At 36.5% G+C, this 16,433-nt stretch overlaps 1 protein-coding gene across 1 annotated transcript in view; it reads right to left on the reverse strand.

Moving 5' to 3' along the window:
- The window catches only part of adam11 (ADAM metallopeptidase domain 11), a 76,429-nt gene that overhangs the window by 15,141 nt on the left and 44,855 nt on the right, over positions 1-16,433 (reverse strand). Inside the window, exons 15-23 of the mRNA XM_056469521.1 lie at positions 12,545-12,644; positions 11,682-11,753; positions 11,409-11,501; positions 6,885-6,965; positions 6,735-6,785; positions 6,290-6,353; positions 2,386-2,491; positions 1,917-2,036; positions 878-1,046 (exon numbers count right to left, since the gene is read on the reverse strand). Coding sequence (XP_056325496.1) covers positions 878-1,046; positions 1,917-2,036; positions 2,386-2,491; positions 6,290-6,353; positions 6,735-6,785; positions 6,885-6,965; positions 11,409-11,501; positions 11,682-11,753; positions 12,545-12,644 — 856 coding nt within the window. The remainder of the gene's footprint in view (positions 1-877; positions 1,047-1,916; positions 2,037-2,385; positions 2,492-6,289; positions 6,354-6,734; positions 6,786-6,884; positions 6,966-11,408; positions 11,502-11,681; positions 11,754-12,544; positions 12,645-16,433) is intronic.

Genomic DNA, 16,433 nt, shown 5'->3' on the forward strand with positions numbered 1-16,433 from the left:
CGTTATCCGCATCTGGTGTGAACACAACATTAAACAGACCTTATGCCTTTCAGAGGGCGCTAAGTAAATTTATACGTTTTCCCCTAATTTTGTTAATTGATGTGATTAGAAGAGGTCCATATTTTAAATGGTCATCAGGATTCTCGGCTTAGTTGGGTATGTGGTCATGTAAGGCATTTCTCAGGTCTGCACGGGTTCAGGTCTCATTTTGAAATAACAAATAAGTTCGGTCGGAAGCACATTTACGGGTCTCTTTGGGATCAGGTGAAAAATTTTAGTCCCATGCAGGTCTCTACCCAAGAGCTCTATAATATTGGTTTCATTTACAAGAGTCCCAAATGCATGGTATAATACAAGCCTGGGGCATGCATATTAATGATACAGTGTGGACCATCAGAGTTTTGTTCTGATTGGCCTGTTTTTCACTGGAGTTTTTACACAACAAAAGACTTACACGAGAAAGAGGAACCAATGGTGCTTGAAGCCTATGGTATGTAATTTCTATGTGATAAACTATTATTATTTAGCTATGCTTAGGTATATCCATATTTTCATTATATGGCACCTTTAAACATTGTTAGAAACATTTTGAATAATCAAAGTACACACATTGACAAAATATAAAACATGCCATGTTCTAGTAGTTTTTGAATATTTTCTTCTATGTAAATTCTTACATATTGCACAACCGTAAGGTTCTTAATGTACTTTTTGATGGTTTAAAATGTTAATTCACATACACTTTCAGTGTATGGAAAACAATGACAGAACTTTAATTCTTTTGAGGTTGTACAACAATTTAATGTGTAGACCGCAAAACAGTTATCACAAAACAGACAGTACAATAAGTGAGTGTGATATTAGATGAGCAGCTTACCCCATGATCAGAGCACACAAGAGAGAAGGATGACCCGGGACAGGATGACAGGTTAAAGGTGGTGACCGGCAAACAGCGATGGTCTAGGCACATCATATTAGGACCACAAGGTGTGCCATCCTCCACATACCCAAGATCAGTGCCATCCTCTAGCACTGCATGGCCACCACTGAACACACAAATAACAGCTCAGTGTCACACACAAAAACATATAATACAAAATATGGATGGTCACACCTTCAAAAGTACATAACAGTTTAAAGACTCAAGAAATCTGGAGGAATTTCAGTGTGTAAAGGACAAGGGTGCAAGCCTAAGCTGAACAACCATGATCTCAAGTCCCTGCAGCACTGCATCAAGAATCGACATTCATTTATAAGCGATACCACCATATGGGCTCAGGACTACTTTGGCAAAATTTTGTCAAGTACCACAATACATAGTTACATCGACAAATGCAAGTGAAAACTGTACTGTGCCAAAAAAACTCCTATGTTAACAGTGTCCAGAAGTGGCGTCGATTTCTCTGAGCTTGGAGGCATCTGAGATGGACCATCACACAGTGAAAACGTGAATTGTGGTCAGACATTTCAGGTATTTCTTTGGGAGAAATGAACGCCGTGTGCTCCGAATGAAAGAAGAAAAGGATCATCCAGACTGTTACCAGCGACAAGTCTAAAAGCCAGGGTCTGTCATAGTATGGGGTTATGTCAAATGTAACTTGAAATCAAGTCAGTCAACAACGCAAAAGCATGATGCAGCTTTTGCTTAGAGATAAACTTCAATGTGTAATAATGCTGTATATAAAACATTTTGTGTTGCCTCTTGGCCAGGTTATTGTAAATGAGAACTGGTTCTCAATTGACTTACCTGGTCAAATTAAGGTTATTAATACTAATATCTGAACAATGTCTTACAGTGTCTAAATGAGGGTATTTAACAGAATAATTGATAATTGCATTGCTTTTCAATCATTTAATCACCGGTTGTCAATTATTCCTACCTCAATAACACCCCAAAACCAAATTGATGCATTTACCGACAATCCAGGTACTTGTTCTGATGGTAGATGGTGAGACTTGTGCTTTCTCCATGCAAGTCTCCATACCGTGGTTTCACCGTGATATTAGTGCACAATAAAAATCCACACAGTACATCCCTGTGAATAAACACAGACATAATTAATAGTGCTACTGTATATAGATGAGGAGGAAAGAGAACTAATGTTTGTTAATGAAAGAGAATTAATGTTAATTAATGAGAATTAATTAATGAAGAGCTTTTACCGCCAAAAATGTATAGTCATCTCAACTTACATTAGTCAAATTGACTAAAAATATTAAGTTAAACCATATAAAACTTAAACAATTTTGTTGAGATCGGAATAGTTTATTAAAATAAGTTAAAGTAATATAAAAACATCATGACTGTCATATAATTTTTTACAGGGCAGCAAAGAGACAAATAAAACCACTGAACAGGTTATGAAAGGTTATTTTCTTACTCACTGTTTATTGCACTGAATCCAGCTGTGTGAGCTGCTGTCCTGACCGCAGTTGCCACGCTCTGTGCCCTCAATGTTCAGCTTTTCATAACACATACGATCTGCTGCATCTAACAGTGCATAGGCAATACACTGAGCATTGTGCAGATTCAGTATTAGAATTTAACAAGACATATGTGATTATAACAAAACTTGATGTATTTACTTAAGACTGCACTGCACATTGTTGAAATGTTAGACCCTGCACCACAAAACAAATCTTAAGTTGCACTTGTACATTTGCAGGAATAGCCAAAAATACATTGTGTGTGTCTTAAATATGGATTTTTTTATGCCAAACTAATTCAATTTGTCAATTTTCTATAGTGATTATATTTAGAAAACTTATTAGTAATATGCATTTGCTAAAAACTTTATTTGGGCAACTTTAAAGGTGATTTTCTCAATATTTTTTTAAACCCCTCAGATTTTCAAATAGTTCTGTCTTTAACAAATATTGTCCTATCCTAAAATACCATAAATCAAAAGAAGCTTATATTTTCGAATCGCAAAATTGTCTGTAGTATATCTGTGTATGTCCTGGTCCTCCAGGTTGGGGGTTGAGTGTTGGGTGATGTAAAAATTAGATGTTACGAAACACCAACATGGTGTGACTGAAATATCAACTTCAATATAAATGGCTCTTAAAAGTATTTTCTATAATTTTACCAATTTGTTAAACCTTACTAAAGTGCAAAATAAAAATGATTATTATTATATATTACTTAATTAAAAACAGTCACCTGTGGTAGCTAGAAATTCAACTATAATAACAATGCATCTGGTAAAGACGGCATATTAGTGACAGTATTTTTTATAAATAATTAACACACTTGGTTACAAACATTCATTTTTTACTGTAAAATGTACTGATGATCATCATAAAAGTACAGATTTTAGAAAGTCTACATGATTAATAAAAGCAAATTTTATGTAGCCTGTCTATAATATATGTCCAATCCTAAAAGATGCTGCTCAATACACAAATATGACTCTAAAATTATGTTATAAACATGAACTGAAAATGTACATAACATGGTTAGATTTTATTTTACTTTAAGTCATTAGAATTAGTAAACTGGTGATTAATAGTTACAGAAATTTAAAGATTAATTATACAGTTAATGAAATGTAATAAAATGTAAATAACCATTAGAAAAAAAATCATTAGAATGAAATGTACATTTTGCTAATAAAAGTTAAGAAGAAACAAAATTATTTGGTGACAAATTACTTGAAAGGTGTAAGGCTGTCATAAAGCATTCATAGTCATGACATGGAACTTCATACGTGCTTATGACAACCCTTGATAAGTGTCATTTGCTCAGATATATGCCATTTTAAATGCAAATATGACATTGTTGTAGATGTCTTTGTTACAATATCCTGACTTAAACAAATGCACCATAACCTGTCTTTGTCATTGTCATGACAACTTGACATTGTCAAAACAACATAACTTGTCATGAATTTTTCATAAACATGACTGTTAAGAGTTCATTATAATAGTGTGATGACTTTTATAACAGCTTCATTTGCATTTTTTTTTTACCTCAACTACTTTGGTACAAATTGAATTTATCATTAAAATTAATAATAAGTACACTGCTATGAAATTATTTGACAGAATATTGATACTTTTAATAAGAAATTGTAATTCTTCTTCTTCTGTTCTTTTTTTCCACTGAAAAAAGTCCCAAATAAGTACACTATATAAAGGCAGTAACAGTCTTCATCAAAATAAATAAATAAATAAATAAATAAATAAAATAAAAATGATAAACATTCTGGTTTTGCACTATATACATCTGCACAACTTTGGTTTGTACTCCTTGCCATGTGCCCTTAAGTGTAATTGTGTTGTTTACAAATGTTTATACATTTACTTTTTATTTTTAGATTATATTATATGTGTAATTGTATTTATTGTAATTTCTTTATTTCTTTATTTTTTGTATTAATATTATATATTATACATTAGGCACCTAGGGTCTGAGAGTAACACAATTTCAATTCTATGTATGTCCTGTACATGTGGCTGAATTGACAATAAAGCTGACTTTGACTTTGATGCATAAATTGATGGAACACTTTTTCATTATATATTTCATGTAAAAATGGCAAAACAGTTCCAGTGGTATTCAAACGAAATCTCAAGCAAGATTTAAGACTTTACAATATCATTTGAATACTATTGCAAAAACAAAAAGATTACAATAGAAACCAAAATCAACTGTAATGTCTACATCCACAATTAATACTCAATATTACATTTTGAGATCATCTTTTAAAGAGGTTGTGAACTATCTTTTTGAACAGTTTTATAATTAATATTATTTTGTACTGTTTTCTAAGGTCCACATATAACGTTCTTGAAATTTCAAAATATCATCATTTAGAAGCAATTTGCTATTTTCTGCGCTTTTTTGTATTTTTTGTCCATTGCCATCAGAAGGCTCTATTTTAACAATCTAGGTGCAAAGTCTAAAGCTCATGGCACAAAAACATTAAGGGCGTGTCCGAATCCACTTTTGTTATTTTAAGAACGAAAAAATACAGTTTGCGCCACGGCGCATGATCTAACGGGGTTGTGCTTATTCTCTTAATGAGTTATCGGGGTGTTTTGAGCATAATATGCATTAAACCAGTCTCATCTCCCATTCCCTTAAGAGTTAGTTGCATCGCGCCAAGGCGCATTTCCTATTTACATGACGGAATTTGTAAGTGGAAAAACTGAATGCTTCACTAGCGAGAAAACAGACCATCTGTGAGATTCAAAACCAGACAGGTGAACAAATCTAAACTTGTTTTTATTAAAACAAATATATATGTGCATATGATAAATAATATTACTAATAATAGTAATGTACAAATGTAAATTGTCATGAAAAAAAATGAAATTTTGAAAAATACAGTTTTTGTATCTATGTAGAAAATAATAATTTTTGGAACATTTTAATCCTTTTTTTTTCATACAGTATGTAAAGATATTTGTGTATTGCTGTCCATCCTGTGTGAATTTGTTATTTAAATAACGTGATGCAAAATATTAAAAGTACAGTTGTGCTGGTCAGAAAATAGCAACAAATCATGCAAAACACATCTTGCACCTTATTGCTCCCGGTGTGAGATTGGGCTCTCAATGGGCTGACACTGTGATTGGCTTACAGATTTGCATATTACAAGAGTTAAACAGGCAGTGCAGAAAAAGTGAGCAGTGATCTACTGAGAAGGTGGGTCTTATCCATCCTACACTGAAAAAAGTGTTGCATGGAAAACTGTTGCAAACAATTTATTTGTGTTGAATTTAAACAAACAAATTAAATTGAGCAATGTTCAACTTAATTTGTTTGTTTAAATTCAGCCCAAATAAATCGTTTTCAACCACTTAACGTAAAAAACTGGAGTAAATCCAAGGAATCATCTTTGAATAATTTTTTTCAGTGTATTACTTTACATTATAGAGTAGAAATTTGCAGAAACTGTGGTTTTGACTTCAATATAAAATTAATTTAGTGGAATGACAAACTGTTGAGTTCTGAAAAGGATTTGTTCAGAATCACTGTCGCCACTGGCTTGCTTGGTTTAGGACTTGTGGAGTTGTGCATTGATGGACTCTTCAGACTTTCAGCAGTGAACATTAAACCACACTGAACTGAACTAAACTGAACTTCAACTCTGAAAACTGGACTGACACAGTTTCAGTTTACTAAAACTTCTATGTTAAGATGCTTTGACACAATCTACATTGTAAAAGTGCTTTAGAAATAAAGACGAATTGAATTGAATGTTCATAGCGATGGTTTCGTAGTTGATGACCCCCTTAAAGTACTACATATACTCTATACAATGTAAGAGATGCTACTCACTATGGCCCCAGAGCGCCTGACACTGGGCATCCCTGGTCTTGCAGCGACCGCCATAGCAGCGGCCCTGAGAAAGCCAAAAGAAATATCAGATTATTCTACACACCAATAATTGGATTCTTTTTGGCTCATGTCATGTACGACTCAGAAATTTGGTCATATTAAAAAAAAAAAAAAAAACTAACAAAACATGACATTATATTATCATTGCATTATATTATTATATTGTTACTGGATTTGTTTGCTTTTAGGATCATTTAAATGCCATATTTCTAAAAATACTAGGTTCGACTTAAAAAAAAGAAACATATTTTTTATTAAATGTCATTTATTGTGGTTTATATGATTGTTTTTTAAAAATGCTTGCCAGTGTTATGCAAAATACAATGTTTACTATTGCATTATTGCAGTAAGAAATATAGTTCATATTTGACAGAAAAAAATTTACCAGTCCAGCATCGCACATGTATCCATCCAGTTTGTGTACATTATGTGGACACTGTTTGAGAAAAGATTGAAGCATATGTAAATATTATACATTGCATGATAATGGTTTATTATTTACTGTTCATGATATTTTCAATAAATGTATCATTACTTTACTCGAATCTCCAGAGCAGGTTTCTGGCACATCACAATCATTCACTGCATCCCTGCAGATCACCCCTCTCTGCTCATACTGTAACACACAGACAAACACTTCAGCTTTTGGTCAGTAAAATACACAACAAATCTATTTAAAATGAGTCAAGTTGAGCTACAAAAAATATGTTTTGGTGTAACTTTAAAATACAACCTAGGTTCATTATTGATACGTACCCCTATATACATTTCTGGAGATCGCAAAATACATCCCAGGAGGTACGTTATTTGGCAGGCTTGTTTTCGTAAATCTACCAGAGGCCGATGTGTACGTCTTTTCAGATCTCGAATTTCTCTCGTGAGTGCCATTCGCACCTGCTGTTCTTGCGTAAATCTACCAGAGGCCACTGTCGACTGACTGACCGACCAATGCCCCCACCCACCACTTTCCCTAGACCCAACCGATAGTGTTTTCAAAAACAAAGATTGACCTGATCACCCCTTCCCTAAACCCAACCGACAGTGTTTTCAAAAGACGAAATCCAGCCATACTTAGCTCTAGCTACATAATTCGTGATCTCCAGAAATGTATAAGGGGTACGTTTTCACAATGAGAAATAATGATAAATTAGTAGATGTTTGTTACTGCATTTAATGCATACTAACATGCACTAAGACTACATTTACGGGACAACGATATAGCCAAAATTTTTGTAGTTTTTTTCCTTGCATTTTGAAACATATAAAAAAAAAAATTGCGTTTACTCATATCTGCAAAAGTGGCCAGTATTTGGAGCTGTCACCTTGTCAGTAAACAGTACCTGTAGGGAAACAACTATGTGCTGTTGGTGGCTCGTTGCTCGTGTCTATGTTAAGTCAGAAGTTGTTGAGAATGCACTTTCGGCAGCTAACAGAATTCAGTTTTTTCAGTTTATAATTTAAATTTTAGAAACATTTTTGTCCCAAAAAAACAATCCACTTCATAAGACATGTGTTAACCCCCTGGCACCATGTTGGTTAGTTTTATAATAGATTTATGCATTTTGAAAGATTAAAAATGAAAAAAAAAACTACTCTGACTGTGTTCGTATGACAGAACAAAGGTCAAATACACCAAGAATAGCATGAGGTTGAGTAAGTTTTAGAGTAAGTTTAATTTTAGAGTCAACATTTCCTTCAAGTCTAAATCTGTTGATTATTCTTAGGTGACCAGGGGCTCTATTTTAACAATCTAGGCGCAAAGTTCAAAGAGCATGGCACAAAAGCGTTAAAGGCGAGTCGGAATCCAATTTTGCTATTTTAGAACACTCTGAGCCCTGTCACATGGTCTAACAGGGTTGGGTTTATTCTCTTAATGGGTTATACAACCCAGGCTCATTCTGAAAACGTAGTCCCGCGGACATTTCTGGAGAGCGCAAATTATGTAGCCGGGGGTACGTATGGCTGCATTTCATTTTTTTAAACAAACGCTACGGGGCAGTGTGTCGCTGTTCCTTTTCATGCTTACCGGCTGACCGCTTACCCCGTGAGAAGGGCTTTCCCGCTGCAACCAGTTTGTCCAGTTAGCTCGTCGTGTACGTCGGCGGACTTGAGACGCAGAGAGGAGATGACCACGACGACGATGACGGGGTTCGAGTCTGGGGAAGAGCGTGTCCAGAAATCAGGTAAGACAAAAACAGAATCCAAAAAATAAAATAAACGAGTGAATAACAGGGCGAGAATGTGGTAAAATCTGAAAACGTGGTAAAAATCAGACAAGGGCTTTTCTTTTTCTGGATGGCTATTGTTAATCGTTAATTGGGTTTTAGGAAAGTAAGATGGTGGGCGGGTCAATCGATAAAATTTGGTTGGGTTTAAGTAAGGAGGAGGGTGGGTCAGTTGATTGGTCGGCTGGCCAGTCAGTCATCCAGTCATTCAGTCAGACAGACGCTCATTTGACAGAGGCCTCTGGTGGGTTTACACGAGAACAGCGGGCGCGAACGGCACCCGCGAGAGAAATTTGAGATATGAAAAAAGTGCACGCATCGGCCTCTCGTGGATTCACGAAAACTGCAAAAATACGTACCTCCCGGGACATATTTCGTGGTCTCCAGAAACGTCCATGGGACTATGTTTTCAGAATGAGCCAGGGTTGAAGCTATGGGTGTGTTTTGAGCATAACGTGCATTAAACCAATCAGAGTCTGATCTTCCATTCCCTTTAAGAGTCAGTTGCGTCACGCCATGGCACATTTGCTATTTGCATTGCAGGCTTTGTAAGTGGAAAAAATTAATGGAAAACTGAATGCTTCACTAGCAAGAAAACAGTTAAACAGACCACCTGCGGAGCATAAAGAAAGAGCCTCTGCATTCAGACACTTTACTTTCTCTTAACTTTTACTTAACTTTCATGAAAAAAAAAAAAAAACGGTTTTGTATGCACTTCACTGAAGACATCCATTAGCCTACATATTTAATTTAGTTTGTTAAGCACAAAGATTTGTTTCAAAACAATTTCTAAATTCAGTTCTAATTCAGTTTCCAGCAAATAAATATATGAACAATAATAACGAAGTGTGGTTTATCCAAAATATCCAAACCCATGTCCTATTCTTATGCATTATATGGTGATGTATTCGTCCTTAAAACCTGACAGGTCGACAAATCTAAACTTATTTTTTTATTAAAACAAATACAAACTTGCATATAATAAATAATACTGCATGCAAATTGTCATGAACAAACTAAAAAAAAGTGTTCCGGACATGAAGAAAGCATGGAGGTAGTGGTTTTTATAACTATGTGGTAAAGAATAATTTTTGTAACATTTAAATCCTTTATTTTTTTTCATATGTAAAGATATACGTCCTGTGTGTATTAGGCGCATAACTAACGTGCTCTGTGCTGGACTTTAGACCAACTATTACTTGGTCAATGGCGCGGTCTATTTCAGTTCCTCAAAATAGCAACGTGCCAATAATGCGCCTTCCCACACCTCTTTTCTAGACCGGCACACCCATGAGTTCACAAAGTGGCGCAAGTAAATTTGCTATTTAAATAACGTGGCACAAAACATGAAACTAGACCCTTTTCACAAGCCTGTTATGACGCATTTAACAGTCATCATAATCTTAAATCCTTGAAAGTTTTTAATATTTAGATTTTTTTTTAAACGTATAAAGATTAATATGTATATATGTATGTAGTATATCATCTTTGCTTCAAATTACAAAAAACTAATTACCGCTTGTGTGAGGTGTTTGTAATGCAGCATCAGTAAATTTGTAAATTTGACGTTATTTTCTTCTCTGGCTGCCGTCATCAGTCTCACACAATTTTTTTTTCTTTTTCTGAACGTCTTTATAACACCATCGTGCAGTTTTTCTTTTAATTATTTGAGCAAATAAGATTAGAAAAAAAATTATTTGTTGTATTCACTAATTTACTGTACTCTAAGTTTTGCACACTATGACGACTTCCGCTACTGAGAAACCCAGAAATGTGAAAAAGGTCTATTAGGGTTGTGCTGGTCTGAAAATAGCAACAAATCACGGCAAACATGTAATGCGCCTTATTGTATGATAGGGCCCCGTATGTGTTTTCTTTAAATACAATAAATGCGAGCAATTAAATAGGGAAATAATACAATGTCATGACCACAATGGCCAAACATATCCATCCAATGCATTGTTCATGCAGAAAATAATGAAAAGTTGTGCAGTGAAATGAAAATTATTGTGTGTGAATACCTCACCTCATAGATACACAAAGTGTTTACATGCAGAGAACATGCACATATCTATTGAAAATAGAACATGAAAAGAACTCTTTTTCATGTGTTTATTTGCCAAATTAATAAATCAGCTACACAGAAAAATATGGGTTTGAAATTTGTTTGATGTACCAACAGAAATCTTTTATGCTTGGTCGACAGGTTAGCTTTTACTTCTGCTTATAACGTTACATTTTACATACCACATACATGCACACCTTAACAAACCTGCTAAAAAATAAAAAATTTAATCTGCACCAAATCTGGGAAATTCTGTAGCTATTTTTGACCTGTCCCCTTTAAAAGAAACCTGTTTTATTTGTTTAAATTAACTTCTATGTTATACATGTAAATGCACTTATTGATGCAATAAAAGAGACCTTGATGTATTGTGGCAATAAGGTCTTTTTTTAAAGCATGTTTTCTTTGAAATGTTCAAAGTTGTACTAAACATCTGTTATATTACTACTTATCAGGGCTGCATACATGATGAACAGAATTCTTCACCTCTGAGAATAATCAAAAGACACCCAAGGCCTTGATTTAAGATGACTTTGTAAAAAAGATAAGCAAAAAACATGATAATTGCTACATTCAGCTTCAGAGTCAAGTCACTTGCATCCTTTTTCGACAGAAGATATTACATTACTTTTACTTTTTGGATATTTTATGATGCTTAATCACCAAAGACTAGCAGGTTCCAAAAAGTGAACAATTATGGCAGTTTGTAAGCGCGTGGTCACAAAATGAGGATGAAAATTTCCATGTAAATAATTATAACATAACTTACCTTGCAACGGTTACAACACAATCCATTGCTACACATTGCATCGTGAGTTAAAGTGCATTTTTTGCAGCATGCACCCCCAGCACGAGAGCAGTCCTACAAGAGAGCACAACCAATAAAACTTAATAAAATTTAATCACAGCATTGCAATAGACACATTTCTGTTCTCTTAAACTAACACACTTGAAAACAGTGTGAAAACAATGAATTAATGAATACTCTGTTTCTGTTGGATGTTCTAAGCAAATTTGTCAAATTTGGTCCACTTGTTCTCACCACTTGAGAGCCACAGTCACATTCTTCACCCTGTTCCACAAAACCATTGCCACATTCAGGAGGATCCAACAACTGTAATGAAAAAAAAAACATGTTACTGCCATTTCTATAAAATATGCAGTGTTAAACAAGCTAATCAATAACAACCTAAAATATATTCTGAAATAAATAGATGGGATGTTTTCCAGAGATGGGTTGCAGCTGGAAGGGCATCCGCTGTGTAAAACATATGCTGGATAAGTTGGCGGTTCATTCCGCTGTGGCGACCCCAGAATAATAAAGGGACTAAGCCAAAAAAAAAAAAGAATGAATAAATGAATAACTAGATGGTCAAGGTAGCTAAATACATTGATAATGTCTATATATTTATTGTGATGTATGTAGGTTTGGGGGTTGTGTTCCTTTCCAGGCTGCTCTGCAACGTTAGTGCCACATTCACTTTTTTAAATATAATTTGCAATGGTGTTATATTTGATTAGTCAACTTTGAAGCTGAGTGTACCCCCAATAAATTGATTGTGAATTGGTTTGTATTAATATCATTAAAAAGTCTTGGGAACTTTTAGGAACTCTAGGGAAGTGGTTATCAGTACAGGTCCTCATAACCCCCACTCTGTTATTGATAAATATTTATTTTGAGATACTTATCTCAATATTTTGAGATACAATTTTTTCCTCTTAACCTAAAAGTCATGCCCATCAGATTTTTAAAATTACTCTTGAAATATTTAACTTTGTGTGCAGTGAATTTAGATTATAAGAATGTTCTATAAGAATCAATTAAATCGCAAAAAATAAAGAATGTGAATGTGAACATTTTTGAGATGCACCTAAATATATTTTTGGTGAATGCTCAAGACAAACCTTGTTAGGTTTATTGAAGAGACAGCTCCCCCCACCTTGCTGAAGGAATTGAATGTATTCCTCTATACTGCACCGTGAAAACTTTCTGGGTAGATAGTACCTGTGAGGATCACATGATAACATTCACACTGTTCAGTTAACATTAACTATTTGAACGAAAATAAACAGCAAATTGCAATTTACACTTGCCAACCACTTTTATCTAGATTAACTAAACTCTAAAAAAAGTTTAGAACTGCAATTATTATGCTCTAAAGCTTAAGAAAAAATAATTTTTAATAAGGTTTAAAAAATTTTAAAGAATTACAAACATTTAATAGGTAGCATATTTATATTATTGTTCTGGCTTAATGGCAAATACATATCTTAGACCTGCCCGTGTACTTAAACTGAAAAAAAATTATTCAAAGATGATTCCTTGGATTTACTAAATTTTTTTACGTTAAGTGGTTTTAAACAATTTATTTGGGCTGAATTTAAACAAACAAATTAAGTTAAACATTTCTCAATTTAATTTGTTTGTTTAAATTCAACACAAATAAATTGTTTGCAACAGTTTTGCATGCAACACTTTTTTCAGTGTAGGATAAAAAAGGAAACAATTCAATTCCTAATTTTGAAGAATAGCAGAAAACATGACAAAGAAGTGTAATTGTAATTTCAATACTAGAAAATATAAAAACTTTTTGCAAACTAGGTGTCATCAAATTCAGTCCTACACAATCCCCTCACTGACCAGCAGAGGTCCCCATCGCTAAAGTTGTGACTTTTCCCAAACTACATATCCCATAACCCTGTGTCTGCACTGATTATGCTGCACCTAATGGCAATCCACCTCAGCCTTTATAAGCAGATAAGATCCTTCTACTTGCGAAGTCTTGTTTTGACCCGCAAACATATCTGAGCATTTTCACCTGTTATCTGCCCTAGTTACTCTGTTGCTGACATTTTTTGATCGTTTTGACTGTTTGCTGCCTACCCATGAACTCTGACTGCTAATAGTACAAGCCTGTCTGCTACCTGCCCATGACCTGAACCTGTATCATCATTTATGATTGACTGACCATCATCTGCTACTTTCCTGTTACTCATCTGGATTATTGCATTGTGTGAACCCTTCACCCATCTATCTTTCTGTGATTCACTGTTTACCTCATTATACTGTGTTTGACATGAAAAACTGTAAATGGATCCTGAACTCTCAGACCCATCATTAGAGAAAACTTCTCCAGACACAGATTCAGCAGCTCTGGTTCAAATCTCCACTGAACTCACTGCTCAAACCCATGTATTGGCGAACCACCAATAACAGCTCTTTCATCTAACATCTCTAATGAAGGAAGTTTTTGATCATCCTAAAGGAGGAAGGGATGCAAGGGAAGAAATCCTTTTATTATGTCAAGGCACTTGCACAGCAGCAGATTACACTTTGCAGTTCTGCACCCTCGCAGCTCAAACTGGGTGGGTGAGTGATTAACTAAAAGTGTTTTATCAGCAAGGATTATACAGTGTGTTACAATATGAACTGGCAAGCAGAAAGGACGGAAAGTCTCGTGATCAACTCATTGAAATGTCCATTGGCCTTGACAATCTCATCCAATCCACAAAAAGTCACCTAGTCATTCCCCTCTGAACTAGAACCCATGCAACTTTGTCACTTCCATCTCTCACCAGAAGAAAGACAATGCTGCTACACCCTGTACTGTTGTCAGCCTGATGAAATCAAGATTATGTGTCCAGTCAAACTTCCAAATAAAGATTCCTCTGTGTGAGACATAATCAGTGTGTGGAAATTCCTGTTGTCATATCATTCCCAGGTCATGACATTCAGGCAACAGCTATGATCGATTTAGGGGCCGCTGGAAACTTCATGAATGAGAATTTTCCCAAATTAATATAATTCAGCTAACAGTTTGCCCTTCTCCTCTTTTAATCATGGTGCTAGATGGATGGGTACTGGAAAAGTCCTACACACCATCCAAACACTCTCACCTCATTCAGGGTCTTTATTCTGGGCTTACTATGGCAGGACAACCCAGTCATATCCAGGAGAATTGAAGAGATCATCCAGTGCAGTGAACCATTCATCCAAGGCTGTTTGAAACCCATATCACCCATTCAACTCAATGCAGTCACCATACCTAAAGATACCCCCATCTGGCCTGAACATTCCCCTGAAACCATTGACTTGGCATTTAATAAACAAAAATCCACTCAACCTTCCCTTCACTGTCAGTATGATTGCTCCATTGAATTATTCTCTGGCACTACATCCCATTTATGGTCGATTTTTTTCTTCGAAGCCATGAAAAAATACACAGAGGAAGAACAGATCCTGTTCTTCCCAAAGGAAACTATCCATAGGTTTCATCTGACCATCCACTTCACCAGACAGTTTATTTTATGTTGTTGTTGTTGACAAGAATGATGGAGGACTCCGTCCTTGTATTGATTACAAAGATTTAAATGAGATCACTGTCAAATACCACTATCCCTTAACACTAGTCCCACCTACACTTGAGCAACCACACACTGCCAATTTCATTTCCTAAATTAGATCTATGCAGTGTATACAAATTGGTAAGGATCAAGGGAGGGGAAGAGTGAAAATGCTATGTGGAAACTTCCACTATGGGGATTTCGTCAGAAACCAATCATCTGAAAGAGTATAAAAACGAGCCAATGAAATGCCAATGAGTTGGCAGCGTCAGCGTGCACAGCTGGCGTCAATGACAATCAGTCATGCTATAAAGGCGCAGCCAGTGCCATGCTCGACATCCTTTTCTAGCTGAAGATACTTTCACGCTCAACAGCTAAGGGACAATCGTTGTGGCGAAGGAACATAGCATTTCGCCACAACGAAAGAACCTTACTGCGTCCCTGGCGAAGGGTGTGCCACGCAGTAGAGCGAGCGCACCTACAACGCCCCGAGACACAGTCTTCCAACGTGTCCCCTGGCCCTTATTTACCTGTTCAGGAACAGTTATTTTTCGGGGAGTCGCAATAACCCAGTAAAATAGGTTTTGATACGACAGTACGTTGGGAAAGCGTTCACCTGCTACCCAGAGGGGAGACCTGGTGACAACCTATGGACTAGCCCAGAGATGGGGAGTCCTTGCATAAGGATGGTTGGCGGGGAGGGAAGACACGAGCCTGCCCTAGAAGGGGGGACTATACCGTGGCTGAGTGAACGTATGGGATCGCCAGCGGGGATCACGCATAGCAGGCACCATTACCCAGAACGTGGGCTGACCAGCGGGCATGCCAACAACGTAACGGGCCAACACCTGACTCCTACGCTGAGTCAGGTGCTGGGGGCCTCGGAGGAACTCTGCAGGGTTCGCCAAAAAATGGGGAACTAAATTGACAAAGCTGAAAAAGCGCACGTATCTCCAGGTTAGGGAGAGTGGCGCGGCAAGCGTATGGGATCGCCAGCGGGGATCACGCATAGCAGGCACCATTACCCAGAACGAGGGCTGACCAGCGGGCATGCCAACAACGTAACGGGCCAACACCTGACTCCTCTGCTGAGTCAGGTGCTGGGGGCCTCGGAGGAACTCTGCAAGGTTCGCCAAAAAATGGGGAACTAAACTGACAAAGCTGAAAAAGCGCACGTATCTCCGGGTTAGGGAGAGTGGCACGGCAAGCGTATTTCGACACCTCAACCGAATCGTTTCCTCAATCACCAAGGGTTACCTAATACCCTTGAGGAAACCAGCTCCACTCGCAGATTGTAACCTTGCAAATGTATTGGGTGTCACCCAACCCGTAGCTCTACAATGTCTGTCAGAGAGGCGCCGCGTGCTAACGCCCAGGAGGATGCGATGCTCTGTGTGGCTGGGTCTGCCTCCTCCGCTGGCAGCGCTTGCAGGCTCACTACCTGATCCTT

The sequence above is a fragment of the Danio aesculapii genome, chromosome 12, assembly GCF_903798145.1.
Source record: "Danio aesculapii chromosome 12, fDanAes4.1, whole genome shotgun sequence".
Classification (NCBI taxonomy): Eukaryota; Metazoa; Chordata; class Actinopteri; order Cypriniformes; family Danionidae; genus Danio; species Danio aesculapii.